Here is a 20,731-nt window from a genome sequence, read left to right as displayed (position 1 = left end):
ATACATAAATTTAGCCTATTAATTTAACACATGTACGACTGTACTCAGTGTTGCACTATCAAATGCAATTGAAGCGCCTCTATGCCAGGGTTTTTATGTTCAAGCCCCCCTAGACACCCAAACGCACTTTTTGATCGAATCGAAAATCGAATCCGTCAAAACTCCATACAAAAAAGGGGCTTTTCGACCACTTTTCGACTGGTTTGCGATTATAATGTGCACTTTGTCTAGACCCACTGGTCACTGGTCAGGCTATAAAAACTATTAATTTTAATCGTTTTACTTGCATTTATTGAATAAAGTAGATTTCTGAACGAATTGTACGGAGGAATATTGCCATCACAAATAATTAGCATGAGTAATTAATTGTACATTTTTAATTTAAGACTGCCGCTTTTTTATTATTTTGTTAAAATAAGGTCAAAATAATTCAGTTTTGTCACAAAATAAAATAATCGAACAATGACATTGACGTTTTTTTAGTTGGTAGAAAGTACATAATCGGTACTGGCAACATCGGCACGTTCTTTTTCTCCCCAAGTTTGTTGGAGACACGTGCGTCTAAAACGCCGAAATTTAGGAAATAATCCAAAATGACTGAGGGAACAGCGACGATTCGCACTCGCAAATTCATGACCAACAGGTAAATACCCAAATCATTGAAATCCATGTGTAAATACTTTGAAAATGCGAGTAAAACTTGTTGCCTCGCCATGACAGGTTATGTTGGTCTGACAACGTTTTGTGAATTTTCAGGTTGTTGGCTCGCAAGCAGATGGTCTGCGATGTTCTGCATCCAGGCAAGCCTACGGTCAGCAAGACCGAGATCAGGGAGAAGCTGGCGAAGATGTACAAGGTGACACCTGACGTAGTCTTCGTTTTCGGATTCAAAACCAACTTCGGTGGTGGCAAGTCGACTGGCTTCGCGCTCATCTACGACACCTTGGACCTGGCTAAGAAGTTCGAGCCCAAACACAGGCTACAGCGTCACGGCCTATACGAGAAAAAGAGGCCTACACGCAAACAGCGTAAGGAACGCAAGAACAGGATGAAGAAGGTGCGTGGTACCAAGAAATCGAAAGTTGGTGCGGCCTCTAAGAAGTGAGATGTGACCGTTTAGTACTGTAAGTAAATAAAAACCCAAAAAAAAACATTAATTTGTTGTTTTTAAATTATCCTTTTTCCTTCACTGTGTAGTAATAGAAAAGTCCTCTTGTGCAGTTCAATTCAGTGTTCTCATTAGTGCATTGAACTTTTAATTATTGTTCTATAAGATTGGAAAAACTTCTTATTTCATTCATAAATTGATAAAAGTACCTATGACTTGAAGAAAAATGTGCGTGTGAACTGAGGGACCACACTGGTACTACCCTCTGACCAATATTTTGCTAAATAAGTGTCAAACTTGAATGCTGGCTTCAGATACTTACTTAAGGTTTGAATTTTATGTTTTGATGATACCAAACAATTTTTTTTTCTATTCTTTTCAAAATATTGAAATCTTAGCACCATGGAGTCAAATAAAATAAATTGGTATGCACATTTTCTTTATTATTTACACTTACATTAATACTGATAAATAACTCAACTGAATGGCATTTTTGATATGAGATCTATATATATAAAAATGAAACCCGTTTCGCGTTGTCACGGCATCACGTGTGAACGGCTGAACCGATTTCGATAATTCTTTTTTTTAAATGTTTGTGGAAGTCCAAGGATGGTTCTTACGGAAAAAAATATTAAGAAAATCTCTACGCTAAGGCGGTACGAAGTTCGCCGGGTCAGCTAGTTTTTTATAAAACAGATGTGATTGAATATAATATTCTTGTTTACTATTTCTTAATGTTTTAGGTTTACATAGAAATAAATACCTGATTATAGTCATTAACACAAACTTCAAGAAAGACAATTTACATCATTAGATTCAATCCTAATTACCTATTTATACAAATATAGTTTTGAACTTCACAGAAAGTTAGACAATGCAACTTCATTATTAGCAATATTACTTTTACATCTATTCTTATTTTGGTGATAAAAGAACAAATCAGCTATAGATCCTTCAGGTTTGTGATCCGTCAAGCTGCTGTTTGTAACCCGGAATTGTTCCAGACCTCATCTTTGGACGATTGTGGACTTTGAGTTCATGTCTTCGCATCATTTTTCTGAAATGATAAGTAATAGGTATCACAAATTAATTAAAGGACATTTTGAGAAATTATGGTATGTAACATCCTATTTTGATTTGACATTGTGATTGCAAAAGCTCTAAATTACAGACAATAAATTCCCTGGCTGGTATTGTCAAAATATTATAGTTATACAAATTACAAAAATATTTACTTCATAATAATACCTGATTGAAAATGTTTCACCGCAAGTTGCACAACTGAAGGGCTTCGCGTTGCTGTGTTGAGTGGCCACATGGTTTTGAAGAGCCTGCAAAAATAATATCATCTTTTTTCTGGGTATTTCAATTCTGAATAATTTGTGGTCAAATAGACTGAGATATTTGCACACAGGTTGATGTCTAAGAGCAAAGAAGCCAATAGAAACCATAAGTATTTTAAAAAAAATCATTATCTGATCTCAACAGAGATTGTACCGTTTCCTCTCTGTTTCCATGACATTTCTTTGCAATAAAAAATTACTCATATCACATAGACAGTTCAGTATCTAGGCTTCAATGGTTACAAAAATTGCCAGTCTATACCTGTTTGAACTTGAACCCTCTCTGGCATACTCTGCAGTGGAAAGCTGGTGGGAAGTGCATCTTCTTGTGAGACGCTAGGTTGGAGGCACTTCGGAATGCCGCCGGGCAGTAGGGGCAAGTCTTGGGCCGAGCCGCCGCGTGCCCATGACGTAGGTGCTGGTTGAGTTCGAATTTGGTACGGGAACGGAAGGGACAGCGCGTGCAGGAGAACGCTAGTTCTGCGGAGTGCGTTAGCCTGGGGAGAAATGAGGGTATAATTAGGCAGGGTGTTGATTTATCGATTTTAACTCGATAGTCCTACGCTGCGCTTTCCGGTACGTAGGACCTCCACCCACAAGGTGGACCGACGACCTCATAAAGGTAGCGGAAAGGTGCTGGATGCAGGCCGCCAACAACCGGCCATTGTGGAAATCATTGGGAGGCCTATGTTCGGCAGTGGACGTCCTATGGCTGAAATGATGATGATGATGAATTCGACAGTTTACTTAGTTAGCAGACCGATTTTATTAGTACTATCGAAGTTATTGATTCGGACCACGAACTATTGACGAAGCGCTATCATAAGTGTCTACTATCTATTACCGGTAAGTAGGTACCATTTTACATTCTATCTAGTCCCAAATAGCAAAGCTTGTCCTATGGCAATTTTTTCGTAAATACGTATACACAGAAGACTTCAGTTTGTATTACGCGAGGGTCGAGCCCGCGCCCGTCGATAGAGATAGTTTCATCCACAAAAACGCCCCACCATTCTTCGTTAATGTTAGTGTTATCGGTACACGTTAAATTATCTATGAGTGCACACGCACACTAAAATAATGACGCTCGGATTGCTCGGATCAAACCCTGCGCTTCCCTCGACCAAAACTATGAAAGAGAACCACACCATAATAATGAAAAATCTACCAATGCCTCCGGAGCCGCGTCTGTGTCTTTAGCTCCATGCCGCAGGTCTCGCACACGTAGCACTTGACTCGGCGACAGTACTCCAACTTGTCATGCTCCTCGAAAAGTTCCTGGAACATTGAAATATTCCAAGATAAATACCAATAAAAGCTTGTACATTTCTGAACGGGATTCGAACCCGTGAACCAAAGATTAAATTAAACCACTTTATAGTCAGTGGCAGGCAAAAAACTTAGCCTATCAAAAATACAACCTATTTTAGGATTTAGATCAGTAATTCAGTAAAAAGCGCCATCTATCGGACTTAATTAATTTCAGTTTCTGTAATTCACCTACAAAATAAGGATTCCACTATCAGATTCTTTGGGATAGTTAGAGGAATTAGGGGATTATTATAGGGATTTAAGATGTAATCCTTACCCTTTTTTGGAATACTCGATTGCATTTAGAACAGATCCACTCCCGCAATATCTTCGTTTTGGTTTCAACAAAGTACCCTCCATGAATTTTGGTTTGTTCTGGCTCCCATTCAGCAGTGCATTCATTAACTGAAAAAAGAATTTCATAGAAATGAGGCTTATATTTCATAAGTTGCTATAGATGTCATTATTTTTTGTGTTTATCTGTGGTTTATATTTACAAAAAAAAAATCATGTCATTTACCTAACTTGAGGGTACTTTCAGAAAAAATCTGATACAAATGTTGGGTGTGGTTTTAGTTTATTAGTGATTAGTGAGAGAGATGTGAAAAATTATCAAATTGTGTGAAATAATGAAGTTGAAACACATGGACATTTGGACGAAAAACCAGTCTGGTACATGTCAGGTAAGTTACTTTTACAATATTTCTAAATATTTAAGTATATTATCCATTGTGTCATACCAATAGTACAGATCACATCCTGGTAGACACTGACTATAACCCGGTTGACTTAACTGTGCACCTGGCGACTGTAACATGACTTCAACGCTCCCGTACAGACGGAGTGAATGTGGGGAGGTGTGCCAGGGACCGGCTTTTACCCGTGGTCCCCCCAACATGTCCCCCTGGTGGGTCCACGGGTAATTTTTTTTTACACGTTGTCCCACCGTTCTGAACAGTGTTGGCCAGTGGGTCTACGGGTAATTTATTTTAACCATGGTCCCACCGCACAAAGTGACAAACATTGCATGTCACCTAGGTATCTATAATTATAAAAAAATCTATAATTAATTATAGAAAATAATTATAGGTAGGTACGGCACCATAGATTTATAAGACTTATTCTTAAGTTCATACATATTTATTTGAGAATAAAGGATACATCGAAATTGGCACTGGAAAAATTAAGATAAATTTACTTTCAATTTTATTCCAAGAAGCAAATTTATTTTATTTTATTTCCAATTATTTTTTAATTAAACTTGATGTAAAAAAGAATAGACTTTCTATTTTATTTTATCGATTTTTTCCAAGAATATGAGGTGACATGCAACGTTTACCACTGTGCGGTGGGACTATGGTTAAAAGAAATTACCCGTAGACCCACTGGCAAAAACTGTTCAGAACGGTGGGACAACGGGTAAAAAAAATTACCCGTGGACCCACCAGGGGGACATGTTGGGAGGACCACGGGTAAAAGCCGCCAGGGACAGTTGCATTCCAGTGAGGTGCGCAGTTAGCTCGATCGGGTGGTATCTGAATACTTAACACTGATTCAGGTTCACTGACACTTAGTGGCCTTAACAGATCTACTTACCCATGTCAAGTTCCTGCTGCAACTGCCATTGTATGACGTCAGTGGATTGTTTCAATTCCGCTGCCTTCTGCACTGTGTCCTTACATGTGTAACATATGTGTTGCGGTTTACCGTCGCCTTCAAATACCTAATAATTTATACATTTTGTAACTTTGTTTGTTCTATTTTCATCAGCAATAATTTTATTGATTTACAAAATCTAAACTTCTGTGCCATGGGGTAATTAAATTGTTTAGAAATTTATGAACCTGTTTCCTGCGCATTTTAAATTAAGTTCATTATTTATCTTATGCAGTCAAAAACATACCTGAACCCCTAAAATACTCCTGATGTTGTTTGCCAAATCAAATTCCTTAGATTGGAATATATCTTCTCCTCCAGGAGTAAGACACAGTCGACAAGTTTTGTTTGATATTTGCTCTTCTAATATCTTTTTAAGTTTCCTGCAAAAGGGTAAATAAACTAGATAGAACATTTGAAACCTAGACACTAAGACTACATATCAACCTATCATTGTGTTGATTAACTTTAACTGTAGTTTGTGCAGAGTGTAGATATTTATTCAAGGTAGAGTAAAGCTAAGCATCCACCACTTGTCGGTATCGTACGCAACGGACGCATCGTACGAAACACATCGTATCGGATGTGCGACGATGCGTACCTACGATGCGGACAAGTAGACGCACTTATATGAGTTTCCATATAAATAATACTATGAACCGTTGCGTGCGATACGTCCGACGCGTACGATACCGACATGTGGACGCTTAGCTTAAGCTCTAGCATAACAGATAAAGGTAATAGGAAGACAGTGATAATAATCGCTATGCATGCAGTTTAAAGAGAAAATTCCTTTATGTGGCAGTTTCTGTAGTCCTCAGCTGGTGTTCTCTCTTTTTTCCAAACTAATACTTACTGTGCAACCTTGTTCTGCTTTGAGGCGTTACAATATCTCATCCACTTAACTCTCTCAAACTCGCATTTACCTATTTTAGTTGAAATTAACTTTTGAGCTAAAATTGAAGAAGTCATGTTGTTTTGATAAAAAAATCTAAATTTATGTATCAGTGGGTTTGCAGGGTCGAAATAATAGTGGACCTATTTATTGTTGTTCTTGAATAAGATTATTATTACAGAGATTTTTTACTACAACCATAATCTGAAAAAGAATTAATTCATTTCATTCACAAATTAAAAAAGTAAACACTACAAAATTCAAATCAGCAACAATTTGACAAGTCACAGTTTTATTTTAACGTGTGGTTTGATTTAAGTCAAAATGTCAAACTGAATCGATTGTAATCGATTAAAAATAATAGTAGAAGGAAATTGGTATTTGGGAGAAAGATCATAATTAATCTGAACATAAGGCTAAGCTATGATACTTGTATAGAAGGCTAATACAGATTCGTACCACCGTACTTCCCAATATAAATACTGTGTCTTATTTGTCTGCTGTAAGGCACGATCTTTTAATTAGGTACCACAGATATGGATTAGAGTGAGGTACAATAACTTCTTGTAAGAAGAACTAAACTACACGCTTCTGCCTGCCTTCTACTAAAAACTTAGATCAAGGAAAATAAGTAACAGTAGTTGTTTCAATACAATTTATTGATCATTGCCTCGATTTTATAAACATTTCAAATCACTTAGTTAAATTAAACACCAAAGCTATCTCCGTACATTTCATACACAGTCGGACAGTACTGCTTTGCCAATTGAGCATAAGGCGATGTTTTCGGAATACTGTACTTCATGGTCAAGTGATTCCACATGTGGTGGGCGTATGTCTTCTCCGAAGTCGTTAGGTTGCGACCGGCCTCGAAGTATAGTCGGTTCTGTTTGTAGTACACCGGGTAGAACACCTCTGGATCGTACACTTTGAAGCCTGGAATATGAATGTATTATTACTAAAAACATAAACTTATTTTAATAATTTCCTCTTGCTACTACAGCTACTTGAGTCTGACCAATGAAAGGTGGTGGAAAGAGCGGCAATATTCAAAAAACTTTCAGATGTTGACACGAAAAAATTTACTTGTTAATCTACTTTAGTTTTTTTAAATGCACCAGAAAGATTTTTATAATAATTGCTACTTTTAACTAGTGCTGAGATTCACAAAAGAACATTTCAGCAATTTCATACCGTTGCATCCGTGAATCCATTTTTTCTTCTTGGTTTTGAAACACATTTCCTTTACGACTCTCGTTATTACACCCGGGCCATTATACCCCCAATAGTTTGGATTGTAATTCTTTTTAAAATTCCTGGAAATAATAAAACATAAAAAGGTTAATACGTTGTACGTAATACATTATGCCATTAATAGACCCATAGCGTAACGATTAGTACTTAGCATTATTTAAAAGCAAAAATATCTTTCTTATAACTTACTCGACCGTAGCTGCAGCCATTTGGCGTCCCAGGCTATCCCTTGAGAACGACATGACACCGGAGACAACGGCAGTAATACTTTCTCTGCCGGACCAGTTCTTCTCCAGATCATCAAAGGGTTTTACCACCACAAAATCCGAGTCCATATAAACCCCTCCATATTTGTATAGCGTAAGATAGCGTAAAACATCCGAAGTGTGTTCGATCCTCCAAGCGCTTTTTTTGTAAGGACTAGCGGCGACTAAAGACTCCAGAGGTGTTCCCTTAGCGTACTCTTGGAGATGAATACGCATTAGCTTGACGTTCTTGTATTTGAGGAGTTTTGCAAGGAAACTCCTTTTGAGAATGAAGTCGGAAACTGGTCCACTGAAGAACACGTTTACTTGCCAGTCTGGATGTGCCTTGGCTGCTGATTCCACACCACAAGCCTGTCTTGAACTCAGCCCTCCTCTACAAGATGTTTCATGGAAAAATATCGATTTCTCCGGGGGATTGAAAGTTTCATCTACCAATGGCAACGCGTCATCTTCGGTGGAATAATGGCACGATATATTCTCCGTCATATTCCATTTTATTATGTACATTTCTGGAGAGTCTCGTATTTTTAGAATAAATATAATTATTCCGGTGATTAATACCGATATTATCGTCTTGTATGAGCATTTCTTACAACATAAATCCAGGAACACATGTGTAGCACGATTGTTTCTTACGAACATTAAATTAGCTAATCTTGCAAACACTGCAATAAAAAACATAAAAACTTATCAACATTCAGCATCGAAAGTAGGTGCTAACTTAGATTCAGGGTTATAACACGATTATGAATTAATAGGAAAGGCAGTAACAATTGCCCACTACTTAAATCAGACACTAGAAGAAAATCTTCTTGAACTTACCAATAATATTTTTGTTAAAAACACGCAATTTATTTTCACTAATGAATATAATAAATGATGTGTTAATGAATGTAAAAGCCACGAGTGACAGATGATATCGCAGTCCACTTTAATCGGAACAGGCAGGATGTAGTCCTATTTTTATCTGAACAGCATTTGGAGTTAGGCAGGAAAATCTTTAAACGAATAATTAAGTAGTTTGTTCATAATAATACGGTTATTTCACTCACTCACGGAAAAATAATGAATATAATTATGTGCGATGATTTGAGTTACGCAATCATCATAACTAAACCTATACTTAGCACTTCCTTGTTTCTAATAATTTAATTTTATCTTAACAGCACGACACTTTTGCTGGAAACCATAAACATTATTCGCCTATGATAGGTAGGTAAATAATAAAGTTATGATTACTTATTAATGAATTTAATTTATCAATAAATATATTTACAAATAGGATAATTATTATGAACCAGGTAAAAAACTGTGTTGCATTTCCTACTTGATAACAGTGTTAGAGTCCTCCAAACTCATCCACGAATATGCTATAAGCGGTCGGACAGAACGTTTTCGCGAGGGTATCGTATGGTGATCCTCTCTGTATCTTGAAGTGCTGGCTAAAATGGTTCCAAACGTGGTACACGTAAGCCTTGTCCATGTCAATGTGTCCTCTCTCAAAATAGACGTGAGCCTTTTGCCATTCGATAGGATAGAAGTATTCGGGACCGTATACTTCAAATCCTGGAAAAGATTTTTAGGAATTAAATATTTAAACCTATGGTAGCCACTGAGCGTAGGAAAATAACTCGCGGCTCCGTATCATTGGGCTCCGGAGGACACCATCGAGTTTTAGTTGGTAGGACACGGCCTTCTGGCGGGGAGAGCCCCACATAACCCACTGGCCGTCCCCATCAGTCAGTGGTGGGAACGTATTTCCCGATGGATAAAAGGGATAGGTAGGTCCACAATCCACATTACTGGACATAATTTAGACCTCCTAAGAGGCGCCTCAAATCACTACAAAATATTACACTGTCTAAGTTCAAACTTCAACTACTAGGTGGCTTACCACGACACGTCGCAGTAGTCATTTTCCACACATCAGCGGTTGAGCACATGTTTTTGAGTACCCTCGTAATCACACCCGGCCCATTGTGCCCCCACACATCCCCTCTGTAGTTCCACTTAATATCCCTGAAGACAAGTATTTATAAATTATCATCTGGAACAGGTCTTCTTGGGTATGGGACGCAGACAACAGAATAAATACATACATATTACACATAGTAATAAATTACCCAGACCCGTCACAGAAATTAAAATTCATCATATCAATTTCTGCCCGGCCGGGAATCGAACCCGGGACCTCTCGGCATAACAAAACAAACGCTGAGGCTTTGAAAATAGGTACGATTGGCTCACGCGGGATTCAAATCCGCTATTTCCAGTCCCAGTTTAAGCACCGTATTTTTTAAATATTTTTCCTTAATTACTAACAATAAATAATAGACAGATAGGTAATTGCACAACCACTACTAATCAATCTTATTCGACTGAGGTCAAACTTTCGATCGATTTTGTCAACTTCATTAGAGTCTAAGTAGAAATTGCCCTTGGAGTCGATGTTCTTATTTGTTTTTGTCGCATCCATTAGTAATATCCGTGTTACTAGCGAAGAAAAGTTTTAATTGTAAACTAGCATAAGTTTGGTTTCTCGTTGAGTTAGGCTTGGGACTTCAATGTAGGTAGACTATGTTTGCAAGCAGCAAATGCCATTACGGTTATACGATTTTCATTGAAGAGTAAAATCCTTTTCAAAATCGACATGACCGCTTTTTAAATAATGTGTTTACGTTACGGTATGTAGGTATATTAAAATGCTTACCTTATAGCAGCTTCAGCGACTTGTCTCCCTACTTTATCATCAGAGAAGGCCATCGCTCCTGCAGCAACAGCTATACCACTTTCCCTAGCAGCCCAGTTCTTCACCAGGGACCCCAAAGGCTTAGCCACCACCACGTCCAAGTCCAAATACACTCCCCCCCATTTGTACAAGGATAAGTATCTCAAAACATCTGACGCGTGCGAGATACGCCAGCGAGTCCTGTTCAGTGCTCCTCTTGCTACAAACTTCTTCAAAGGGGTGTCTTCTGCGTATTTTACTACGTGAATCCTGTAGAAGTTCACGTTCTGAAATTGCCCCAGAAGTACGCTGTTGTTTATTAAAGTGTCCTTAGTCGCTGGAGCTGTGAAAAGGACATTTATCTCCCAGTCAGGATGAGATCTTGCTGTTGATTCCACAGCGCAAGCTTGACGGGCATCTAGACCTCCTTTGCATGAGGTCTCGTGGAAAAATATGGATTTGGACGAGAATTTCACTTTGTCTGCTGATGGTAACACATCCTCAGCTTCTAAGTAGTGGCAGGATATGTTCTCCAACGGCTTCCAATGTATGAAGTAAAGATCTGGCGATAAGTCCGTATTCAGGATTGCTATCAAGAAGAGAATTGAAAGTGCTACGATAATGATTTTTGCGTGTCGCTTGGCTTGTTTTAAGAACATTCTGGATGTTGCATGTTCCGTTATTTCTGGTTTCTTTGAAACTTGTGACTTACATGTTGGTAATGGAAGGTTTTGTTAATGACTGAGGTGTCGAAAGGTAATGGACGTAATCGCGCAGTTGAAAGCCGACATGGGAGTCTACCCATCTGTGGAGTGGCCAATCGATTGACATTGGTTAACATAATTGCGACGTGCCATCGCACGCCACGGCCTACCCTCTAATGTTCCCATCGAAGACTTTTATCCCTTTCGGACCGCTCCAATACAATTGTGCGGGTTACAAAATCGAGATTATCTCATTAGTTTTACATCGGAAGTGGATGGGCTGAGTGTCGTACGATTGTGCGGGATGCGTTCTTTTACCTCCCGTGCAAATTTTGTCCGAAGCGCAGTTGGTGAGCAGGTTACAAACTGTACAGTTCATGACTGATTGCGCTCCCCGACTTGGCGAAAGAAAGTACCTACTATGGTTTTATTTTGTAATTGTAGTAATATACAAGTTATTGATTAGACAAATAGTTAAAAATAGCATCTTTTTGTAATAACAGTGACTACTTGTAAGCAAAGGCTTTGGCGTAACGGCCTAACGAACTTTACTGACACAATTGTATCGTCGTGGGCCCTACAATACCTTATGCGTATTTTAAGTTTCTCGTAATTATCAATTTTTCATGGTTTCCGCACCATGTTTCCGATTTTAAACGACGCTACTATCGCAGAGATGCTCAAAGCATCTGGGGATGGGAGCGATGACAACGACAAAAGCTAGTTTCGACTACTTCAGATGAACTACTCCTCTTCTTCAGATGAAGGCTCAGACATTCATGACGATACATACCTCTGAGTATGCAAGCGGCATAGCAGACGAAGCCCTTCAATCGTCAACATCTTCCAGGAGATGCTGTTCATGATCCAGGAGATATTAAAACTCCATAGGAATATTTCGAGCGCTATATTTACTGTTGAGCTCATGGAAGAGATGGTTTTGCCCACAAATCAATATTAAATGGCAAATACTGGTATAAAAATTAAACCTGTTTATTCCATACTGGTTATAAATACGTTTTTCCGAATACATGCCATTGATAAAATTTCCAAATCCCTTACAATTTTGACCCTCACAATTGTACGTAGGAAGTGAAGGGCCCAGTTTGATACAATTGTTGGTATATGAATTTTCCAAGATGGCGGCGGAAAATCTGGAAAATTATAGCAGATTCGTAATCTGCGGCCCCAAATTACCTAAAATTCATGTTCAAAATTACAAATTTCTTTCTAGTTTAAGCGCGGGTCCGAAAGGGTTAAAGCAGACACATTAATTGTAGACATTTTTAGAAAGATGACAGCGATGGATCATTAAAAATAGATCAGTTCTGTGAATGTTATTAGTTTGGTTGACGTGTTGATTGTTTTTAATTTATAGTGTTTTAACGTAGATAATGGATAACAGCCATAACGGTACAAATAAAGTGGCATCTAATTATGTGTTCGTTTTCATTAATAATTTCCTAATTATTCGTTGTAATCGTTGTAGTCGTAAAAAGAAAATGAAACGTAACGTAAACGTAAAGAAACGTCTAATGAAGTAGGAAAGTTTTTTACTCGTACTAATTTTCTACATTGTTATAAATAAAACATATTTTAACATCATATAACTTTATTCCGCATTCATTCAATAACTTATAATTAAATTACATTTTACAGTGCCATATCATGATAAAATAAAACCCTATGAATAAATAAATTTAAGACTCGTTTATATCTAGACATGCTACTGCATTATCGATTACGTAAAATGGAAATAAAAATTCACACAGCGACCTGAAATCAAATATTTTTACTTAATTATAAACATAGGAGAAGTTGGCTATATCGTTTTAATTAAATCCCAGAAAATTAAATAATGTAAATAAAGATTCAAATGAAATCCCTAAATAAATTGTGTGACATTTATTTGCCATAGGAATATTAAAAATAAGCAATACACAAGTCCTTAACATAAACATAACTTTGGAAAGCATTTATAGAAATATTATAAATTCAAATTACAACTAACACAAAATTAATTAATAATAAAATTACATACATCTTTGTACCATAACATACTTTCATCACGATTATTAATAATTCGATATACAATTGATAAAATAATGTGAATAATATCGAAGAGTGACCAAGTATTTTTGCTTTCTTTATTAAGGGAATGATTGTCAAAAAATTGACAAAAAAGAACTGATTTTAGGATCGTATTACACTGTTCGTATTAACCTGATCGAGTTAACTGCGCAACTCGCGGGCCCTACATTTTTGTTTGCACCGTCCGTGGCAGTGTCGATGTGACGTCACGGCCGCCGCGTGCGCGGTTAACTCAACCGCTGCGGTAAGTATAAATCTTTAATTGTCAAAAATTCTAGCAGCCGAACACGCATGTTTGACGGATGCTTGGATTCCGTATAATAGGCTAGTTTCCTAAAAAAACTTTTTTAGTCCGTCATGTTTAATATCAAAAAATATTGGACACATATATTTTTATTTGTCAATCTAACAAATAATTACATAGTTATGGTGCGTTGAAGTTCCGCACGACGTCACAACGTGCAGCAATTTTATGCAAGCATTGACGTCACGGGCCTCTTCTTATGAACTTTGGCGCGCTTATCTCTTTAAATTTTAATTAGTTTGAAAAAGTGAAAAATACGTGTAGAGTATTTTTTGATAAGTTAACTGACGGACTAATTAAAACTCTTGCTTTTTGAAGAACATCCCTATTATGTATAATTTTAACTTCCCACGCCTTTTTACACGTTGTTTTCCATACAAAATTTAAAGTATTTTAAATATAATAATATGATACTAAGAGGAAACTATCTATTCATTACATATTTTTTGCTTTTCACATTTTTTTAAAATCATGGAACCAAATATATCCGTGCCAAATTAAAAAGCTAATAATAAAATACTGCTTCAGAATGACTTTAAGTACAAATACAATAAAATAAACGCCAAAATAAATAATAATTTACTTAATGATCATTTCTTTTATGGTTACTACACGCCTGTATTAGGGTGAGATACGTCCACCGTCAAGTAAATAGGTTTTAATACCATAAATATAGAACTGGAATATAAACTTTATACCCGTGGCATTAGGACCTTATTTGCTTGAAATCACATTCATTTCAGGGAACATATTTTTAAAACATTGGAAATACAATTTACATACTTAATAGCACATAATAGTAAAGAAAAAAGGGCTACCGTTGTTATATTTAACAGTTGGCACTACTGGCAAGTGTCAGGGCCTTAGTCTACAGTGGCGCCATTCTGTAGGCCTAAGATGCACGCCGTGATAATATATATCGACGACAAATGTACGGGCAAAATCGATAAAACGGCGTGATAACCGCTTATCGCGGCGCGCATCTTAGCGCTTCACCAAATGGCGTTACAGTCTTGGCCACTAGCAATAAGACCTTACACTACAGTAGCGCCAACTCGTGAGTGCTAAAAGAACTAAACACAGGTATTTTCATTAATACATAATTATACATTTATATTTTACTAGCTGACCCGGCGAACTTCGTACCGCCTTAGCGTAGAGATTTTCATAATATTTTTTTCCGTAAGAACCATCCTTGGACTTCCACAAACATTAAAAAAAAAGAATTATCGAAATCGGTTCAGCCGTTCACACGTGATGCCGTGACAACGCGAAACGGGTTTCATTTTTATATATATAAGATAAGATAAGATAAACTAATGTGCGCGTTTAAAGTCTTATTGCGTATTTACACAGTGTATTATTGTAAATACACAATCAGCAGTATTTAAAAACCGAAGTATAAAACAAAGAAGTTTGATAATTATATCTTTAGCCCACAGATAAACTAAACTCTAAGAGAGTGGATCTTCAAAATTAAGCACTTGGCACTTTATTTGCCATTGAAAAGGCTCACTTGTGATGTCGTTGTAATAGTTTAAAATTGCTAAAAATTGACACCGAATATTGTAATACGAGGGCTGCACTAAAAGTATCGGGAATGGAATATTTCCACTGTTCCTATCATATTTAAATCTTTTTAATTGCAAACTCCTTGGTTTTAAAAATCTAATACCATTTATTTATTTAAAAAAAGATTCTCGGTCTTATCACAAGGTCTTGTGAAACTTGTTTAGTCGTTGAGAAAATGGAATTGACTCAAGAAAATTCAAAAGCGATGATTTATTATGACTTTCGAAGTGGTTTAACACAAACACAGTATGTTGACCGGATGATTTCTGCATTTGGTAATGAAGCCCCATCCTAAACCACAATTTATCGCTGGTTTGCTGAATTCCAACGTGGACGTGTCAAGCTCTGTGATGATCCCCGTCAAGGTCGTCCAAAAACTGCAGTCACCCAAGAAAACGTTGATGCTGTGCGGAAGCTGATTGAAGAAGATCGACATGTGACATACCGCGAAATTCAGGCAACTTTAGACATTGGCATGAGTCAAATACAAAAAATCTTGCATGAACAATTAGGAGTAAAAAAGTTGTTTTCCTGATGGATCCCGCATTCGCTCTGTGAAGAGCAAAAAGCGGCTCGCGTTACTTGGTGCGTCAGAACTCTCGGAAGATTACATGCAGGATCCTCAAATGCTGTATACAACATCGTATCAGGTGACGAATCATGGATATACGCGTACGAACCCGAAACAAAAAACCAGTCACGAGTTTGGGTGTTTGAAAATGAGTTAAAGCCAACAAAAATTGTTCGTTCACGGAGTGTTGCAAAAAAAATGGTGGCCACGTTTGTCTCCAAAACCGGCCATGTTGCGACTATTCCTCTTTGGGGACAAAGAACGGTTAATGCAGAATGGTATGCTAGCATTTGTTTGCCACAGGTTGTTTCTGAACTCCGTAAAGAGAACTGCAACCGCGGCATCATCCTCCATCACGACAATGCGAGTTCTCACACCGCGCACAGAACAAAAGAGTTTTTAGAGCAAGAAAACATAGAATTATAAGACCATCCGCCGTTCAGCCCCGACCTAAGCCCTAATGATTTCTATACTTTCCCTAAAATAAAGAATAAATTGCGTGGTCAGACATTTTCATCACCTGAAGAAGCTGTGGACGCCTACAAAACGGCCATTTTGGAGACCCAAACTTCCGAATGGAATGGTTGCTTCAATGATTGGTTTCGTGTATGGAAAAATGTGTCAAATTTCGCGGAGAATACTTTAAAAAGCAATAAATACATTTTTAAATAGTAATGTTGTTTCACTTCCTTGATTCCCGAAATTTTCAGTGCCGCCCTCGTAATGTATTTTATACAATCTCAACTAATATTATAAATGCGAAAGTAACTCTGTCTGTCTGTCTGTCTGTCTGTCTGTCTGTCTGTCTGTCTGTCTGTCTGTCTGTTACGCTTTCCCGCTTAAACCTCGCAACCGATTTTGATGAAATTTGGCATTGAGATAGTTTGAGTCCCGGGAAAGAACATAGGATAGTTTTTATCCCGGTTTTTGAAACAGGGACGCGCGCGATAAAGTTTTTCTCTGACAGACAAAATTTCTCGCGGGCGAAGCCGCGGGCGGAAAGCTAGTAATATTATAAATGCGAAAGTAACTCTGTCTGTCTGTCTGTCTGTCTGTCTGTTACGCTTTCCCGCTTAAACCTCGCAACCGATTTTGATGAAATTTGGCATAGAGATAGTTTGAGTCCCGGGAAAGAACATAGGATAGTTTTTATCCCGGTTTTTGAAACAGGGACGCGCGCGATAAAGTTTTTCTGTGACAGACAAAAATGCACGCGGGCGAAGCCGCGGGCGGAAAGCTAGTTCCTATATAATTTCACGCAATGCTGATTCTCAAAGGTCTAAAGATTTGGGCGACATAATGCATGCCATCAAACAAATAAATTCCTTGTGTCATTAGTGTAAGATGCATAATTCAAATTCTCTGTTTCAGATTTTCGGCTTCTCGCAGAAATGAATAAATAACATCGAGCCGAAGAAGAAATATGCACCTTAAGCCCAATGCAAAAAGGGTTTATTAGCTTAAAGCTACTTGAATGTATTATTTTGTGTACTTTTTAGCTGCTAACGGTGACAATTCTGTAGAAATAATCGCACGAGAATTTCAGAATTTAAGAAAGGCTCTCTTTCACTTCGAAGCAGATAAAAAGATACAAGACTATTGAAATCAAAAGTAAATAAAACTAGCTCAAACACCGTTTAACTATAAAATTATGTATCTCTTTCATTAATGGGCATTCAGTACTTGTCAAAAAGTGACAAAGCATTAAACAAAATCGAGAACCAACAGCACATGGTTTACTAGAGTAGTACAAGAAAATCGCCTCTATTTTTACCTGAGTATACATTTAGACAAATCCAAAATATTCCCTATTGTAATCCTAACAGATTGAATTACGCCAAATCTTTGTGTATAGTTCTTCTGTATCATGCACTAAACTAATACCTCGCGGGTACTACTGGATTGCTACTGGGCTGTTTGAATCTATTTAGAATAATATTATATTTCGTCTAAACTATTTCACTATCCTATTAATAGAAAAGCTACATTACAGCTCAGAAATTATTTAAATGAGATGAAGCTTGATCAGAAAATAAAACCATGGCTCACAGATATACAATTTTCAAACTGTCAATTTGACTTTCCCTGACGAATGTGCCTAAGCAAGCTCAACAATGATAAATCCCTGAGAGGTATAAAGATTAAGAATATTTATCCACAACACTTAATGCATCGTGTTTGGGTATACTGATATCAATTTATATCCTACATCATCCTATTCTGTTCATAGTTATTTAATTTTTTAGCGTTAAGAGTTACATCTCAAACTAATTTGAAAACTTGAAAAAATCGAACTGCCTACGGCGGGAATTGAACCCACGACCTTCCGCTTGCCGGGCGACTGCTCTCTTCCAACTGAGATACTTAGCTATTCTGTTCAATTTTGTGACGGGGGATTTTCTTCTAGGGCAAACTTCTTTTCCCCTATGGCGATATTTTGTTTGCGAATGTCAAGTGAGCACATAAAGTATCAAGTTGTGTTAGTCCACCCATAGACTTACGCTGAGCTAGTGGGAATTGACATTGATATTGAGAGCTCAATACAATAACTGACTAAAAAGTGACTACTTTCGATAACGCGCCTTTTATTAAAAAAAAAAAAACTACGTCAGGGCATAAAAAATAGACATTTGCTCTAGTTTCTGACCAAGCTTCATAAAATTAATTCCTATTTTTTACAGATCACAATAATAAGATAATTCTACGCCGCAATTGAAAACTCAGCGAATTTAGTGTTTGTAATTTACTAGTAGATTATAGTTATGCCATAAATGGCAGTTGTATGAACTACGTTAATATGAACGGCTGTCTTATTTGAGTATAAATTGTAATTATATTTCAATATTTTTTTACAAGCACGTTGCATTGCTTTTTGGTGTGATTTTCTATGGAAAAGCATCTTATATTGTATTTAGTGTGTGTGGATAATAATAATACCAGACGTGTATAATCGTTTGATTATACAGAGTGTTGCTTTAAGTATGGATAAAACAATAAAGATTGATGCTTCTACTCAGATGTCTTCAACTTTCCTATAAACAAAATCCAAATTCTCAAAATACATTGACGTTCCCCATACTAATTGGCTTATTACTGACGATCGTATGGAAAGATTTTTTGAAGGTTTGAACTTCCTTTCCGTTAAAATCTTTTTTGTTTGACACATACATAAAGCGACTCCTGTAGTTTTGTTTTTGTTATAGCGCCATCTATCGCGTATCTTTCTATCACGTATACATATTAGAAGAACCTAATATAATCACTCAGACGACACAATTATTTGAAGTGATAACAGCTTCGTAGATAATAATAATATAAACATTTGACAGATTTATATTCTTATGGACATAAGAGTTTATGTCTGTTGAAAGTATACATCCCTTCATTCAATTACATTACTGTACGAGACAAAATTAAATAACAGTCGAATACAGTTAGGCTATTCGCGCAAGGCTGACAGTATATCTATCTCTTTTGCACCTTTATTGAGAGAAAGAGAGATAGTAAAAAGTCTCCCGTGCGCGGCTAGCCTTTCTATTTTCACTCATTCTTCATTTTTATTTTGCATCTTTCATTGTATCAGTCATACTCCATATTGAAGTTGTTATAATAACAATAATAATGGAACCACTCGCGTATCACTTTACATTATTGTGTTTTAGAAAGACCTGTCGGTTTCGAAATAGGTGATTCTGGTGCTAAAATAAAAGAGATTTTTGTATGAGACCAACAAATTAAAACATATTATAACCTTGTCTAGTCTAAATTAGACTCTTATGGCGCAAGTACACTATGCGGGAAATTGGCTATATAATAGTGTGAACGCCATCTCGGTTACTTTCTCATGTCCCCACTCGTGTGTCGCCAATACTTCGGTGTGCGATCTAGCGCTTCGTCTCCGTAAATTTTGTGCTTAGGGTCAAGGAGGCAACAGTGACTCGGTCGGCTACAGTGGCCCAGTCATGTTTCGACCTGAAGGCATAGGAATATATATTTGTCTCTTTTACCGATTCAAAGGTCTTGGTACCCGAACACGTTTAAACCAGTTTGCTCGCCGGTCAAGTGCCGTGCGGAAGGGTGAGGGAATGTTTTTTGTTTTCGCGCCCTCTAAATTACATTCTAAGGTGAGTTTCGATTGTTTTCATATCTTTGTTTGTTGCTATAGGTAATAGCCGTTATATTTATCGGATAGTAGGTCTTGTATCAATTGTCTTTAATCCGAATTTTGACTAATTTGTTTTACATCTTGGTTTTTTTGATCAAATATTTACAAAATGGCGTAGAAGTACACAGTGACTCAATTTTAATACTTTATACGAATTCAATATTTTATAACTGTAAATCGAATTTTGTTTTTTATTCACAGAATGCCACGGAAAAAAACCGACAGAAAAATAGGGAAAAAATAAATAACGAAGAGATTGAGATGACTTAAGATCTTATAGGTAGCAATAAAAGTACTAAGAGTCGTGTTGAATTGTTGATTATAATAAGAATAGCTTGTGCAGTTTTGTTATTATTTCTAATAAAAAACTACGCGGAATGGGCATTTTCTTTTCATATAAATACTGCCTTACCACGTTAATACTGTGTACCACGGTAGTGAGTCAGTGTGTACACCTAGTAGTCCACAGTGGCTCAATTATCATTTTTTTGTTTTAGGTTCCTACTTTGACATAAGTAGTAAATAATGTAGAATCATGAGTGCTCAGTTACAGTTCAATAGTGTATCTAAAATGTGAGCAAATTTTAGGCCAATATTAAAGCGATATCTATTTTTATTAAGCTTCGAAAAAAAAGTGAGTCACTGTTGCCTCCCTGACCCTAGTGTATTTGCGCCATTACAACTTGTATGGGAAAGTGAAATTATTTGAGATTTACATTGATCCTCTACAAAAAAAATCTATATTTATACCAGAATCGCC

General features: G+C 36.9%; 4 protein-coding genes and 2 long non-coding RNA genes across 8 annotated transcripts; 3 read left to right on the top strand and 3 right to left on the bottom strand.

Annotated features, from left to right (window-relative positions):
- The first annotated feature begins 481 nt into the window (after positions 1 to 481).
- RpS24 (ribosomal protein S24) lies at positions 482 to 1,157 on the top strand. The gene is made up of 2 exons (XM_028317214.1): positions 482 to 643; positions 757 to 1,157. Exons 1-2 carry the CDS (start codon positions 594 to 596, stop codon positions 1,103 to 1,105), a joined length of 399 nt encoding a protein of 132 aa, XP_028173015.1. The 5' UTR covers positions 482 to 593; the 3' UTR covers positions 1,106 to 1,157.
- Positions 1,158 to 1,975: 818 nt separating this feature from the next.
- LOC114361974 (myoneurin) lies at positions 1,976 to 6,585 on the bottom strand. Its single transcript, XM_028317210.1, has 8 exons — positions 6,278 to 6,585; positions 5,669 to 5,804; positions 5,362 to 5,488; positions 4,043 to 4,170; positions 3,623 to 3,732; positions 2,717 to 2,951; positions 2,360 to 2,442; positions 1,976 to 2,168 (listed from the first exon to the last, which is right to left on the bottom strand). The coding sequence occupies exons 1-8, from the start codon at positions 6,391 to 6,393 to the stop codon at positions 2,066 to 2,068; spliced, it is 1,038 nt and encodes a 345-aa protein (XP_028173011.1). The 5' UTR covers positions 6,394 to 6,585; the 3' UTR covers positions 1,976 to 2,065.
- LOC114361982 (uncharacterized) lies at positions 4,227 to 18,066 on the top strand. Its single transcript, XR_003656643.1, has 2 exons — positions 4,227 to 4,448; positions 17,178 to 18,066. It is a non-coding gene; the product is annotated as an uncharacterized LOC114361982 (long non-coding RNA).
- Positions 6,953 to 9,087, bottom strand: LOC114361973 (lactosylceramide 4-alpha-galactosyltransferase-like). Of its 3 annotated transcripts, none has more exons than XM_028317208.1 (4): positions 8,621 to 9,087; positions 7,760 to 8,501; positions 7,511 to 7,632; positions 6,953 to 7,252 (listed from the first exon to the last, which is right to left on the bottom strand). In XM_028317208.1, coding segments are annotated over exons 1-4 (1,095 nt in total). In that variant the 5' UTR covers positions 8,622 to 9,087; the 3' UTR covers positions 6,953 to 7,022. The 3 variants fall into 3 exon arrangements, with proteins under 3 accessions (XP_028173009.1, XP_028173010.1, XP_028173008.1); XM_028317209.1 differs by having other exon boundaries at positions 8,659 to 9,087; XM_028317207.1 differs by having other exon boundaries at positions 7,760 to 9,087.
- On the bottom strand, positions 9,151 to 11,438 carry LOC114361975 (lactosylceramide 4-alpha-galactosyltransferase-like). Its single transcript, XM_028317211.1, has 3 exons — positions 10,547 to 11,438; positions 9,731 to 9,855; positions 9,151 to 9,402 (listed from the first exon to the last, which is right to left on the bottom strand). Exons 1-3 carry the CDS (start codon positions 11,221 to 11,223, stop codon positions 9,176 to 9,178), a joined length of 1,029 nt encoding a protein of 342 aa, XP_028173012.1. The 5' UTR covers positions 11,224 to 11,438; the 3' UTR covers positions 9,151 to 9,175.
- A 1,649-nt stretch (positions 18,067 to 19,715) lies between the features above and the next one.
- On the top strand, positions 19,716 to 20,494 carry LOC114361981 (uncharacterized). The gene is made up of 2 exons (XR_003656642.1): positions 19,716 to 19,930; positions 20,173 to 20,494. It is a non-coding gene; the product is annotated as an uncharacterized LOC114361981 (long non-coding RNA).
- The last annotated feature ends 237 nt before the right edge of the window (positions 20,495 to 20,731 follow it).

This window comes from Ostrinia furnacalis, unplaced genomic scaffold (assembly GCF_004193835.3).
Source record: "Ostrinia furnacalis isolate ACB-3 unplaced genomic scaffold, ASM419383v2 OfSCF6076, whole genome shotgun sequence".
NCBI lineage: Eukaryota > Metazoa > Arthropoda > Insecta > Lepidoptera > Crambidae > Ostrinia > Ostrinia furnacalis.
The sequence above is the reverse complement of the archived record's forward strand: the minus strand, read 5'-3'. Positions and strand labels throughout refer to the sequence as shown.

Excerpts from the sequence above, each read along its gene's own strand:
- LOC114361973 (XM_028317207.1), bottom strand. The coding sequence starts at position 8,517 with ATGTTTTTTATTGCAGTGTTTGCAAGATTAGCTAATTTAATGTTCGTA. Across the intron at positions 7,633-7,759 it reads ATGGCTGCAGCTACGGTCGA|GAATTTTAAAAAGAATTACA; the intron begins GTAAGTTATAAG and ends TATTATTTCCAG. Across the intron at positions 7,253-7,510 it reads ATGGATTCACGGATGCAACG|GCTTCAAAGTGTACGATCCA; the intron begins GTATGAAATTGC and ends TTCATATTCCAG.
- LOC114361974 (XM_028317210.1), bottom strand. The coding sequence starts at position 6,393 with ATGACTTCTTCAATTTTAGCTCAAAAGTTAATTTCAACTAAAATAGGT. Across the intron at positions 5,805-6,277 it reads AAGCAGAACAAGGTTGCACA|GAAACTTAAAAAGATATTAG; the intron begins GTAAGTATTAGT and ends ACCCTTTTGCAG. Across the intron at positions 2,169-2,359 it reads GGTGAAACATTTTCAATCAG|AAAAATGATGCGAAGACATG; the intron begins GTATTATTATGA and ends TTATCATTTCAG.
- LOC114361975 (XM_028317211.1), bottom strand. The coding sequence starts at position 11,223 with ATGTTCTTAAAACAAGCCAAGCGACACGCAAAAATCATTATCGTAGCA. Across the intron at positions 9,856-10,546 it reads GTCGCTGAAGCTGCTATAAG|GGATATTAAGTGGAACTACA; the intron begins GTAAGCATTTTA and ends ACTTGTCTTCAG. Across the intron at positions 9,403-9,730 it reads GACTACTGCGACGTGTCGTG|GATTTGAAGTATACGGTCCC; the intron begins GTAAGCCACCTA and ends AATCTTTTCCAG.
- RpS24 (XM_028317214.1), top strand. The coding sequence starts at position 594 with ATGACTGAGGGAACAGCGACGATTCGCACTCGCAAATTCATGACCAAC. Across the intron at positions 644-756 it reads CGCAAATTCATGACCAACAG|GTTGTTGGCTCGCAAGCAGA; the intron begins GTAAATACCCAA and ends GTGAATTTTCAG.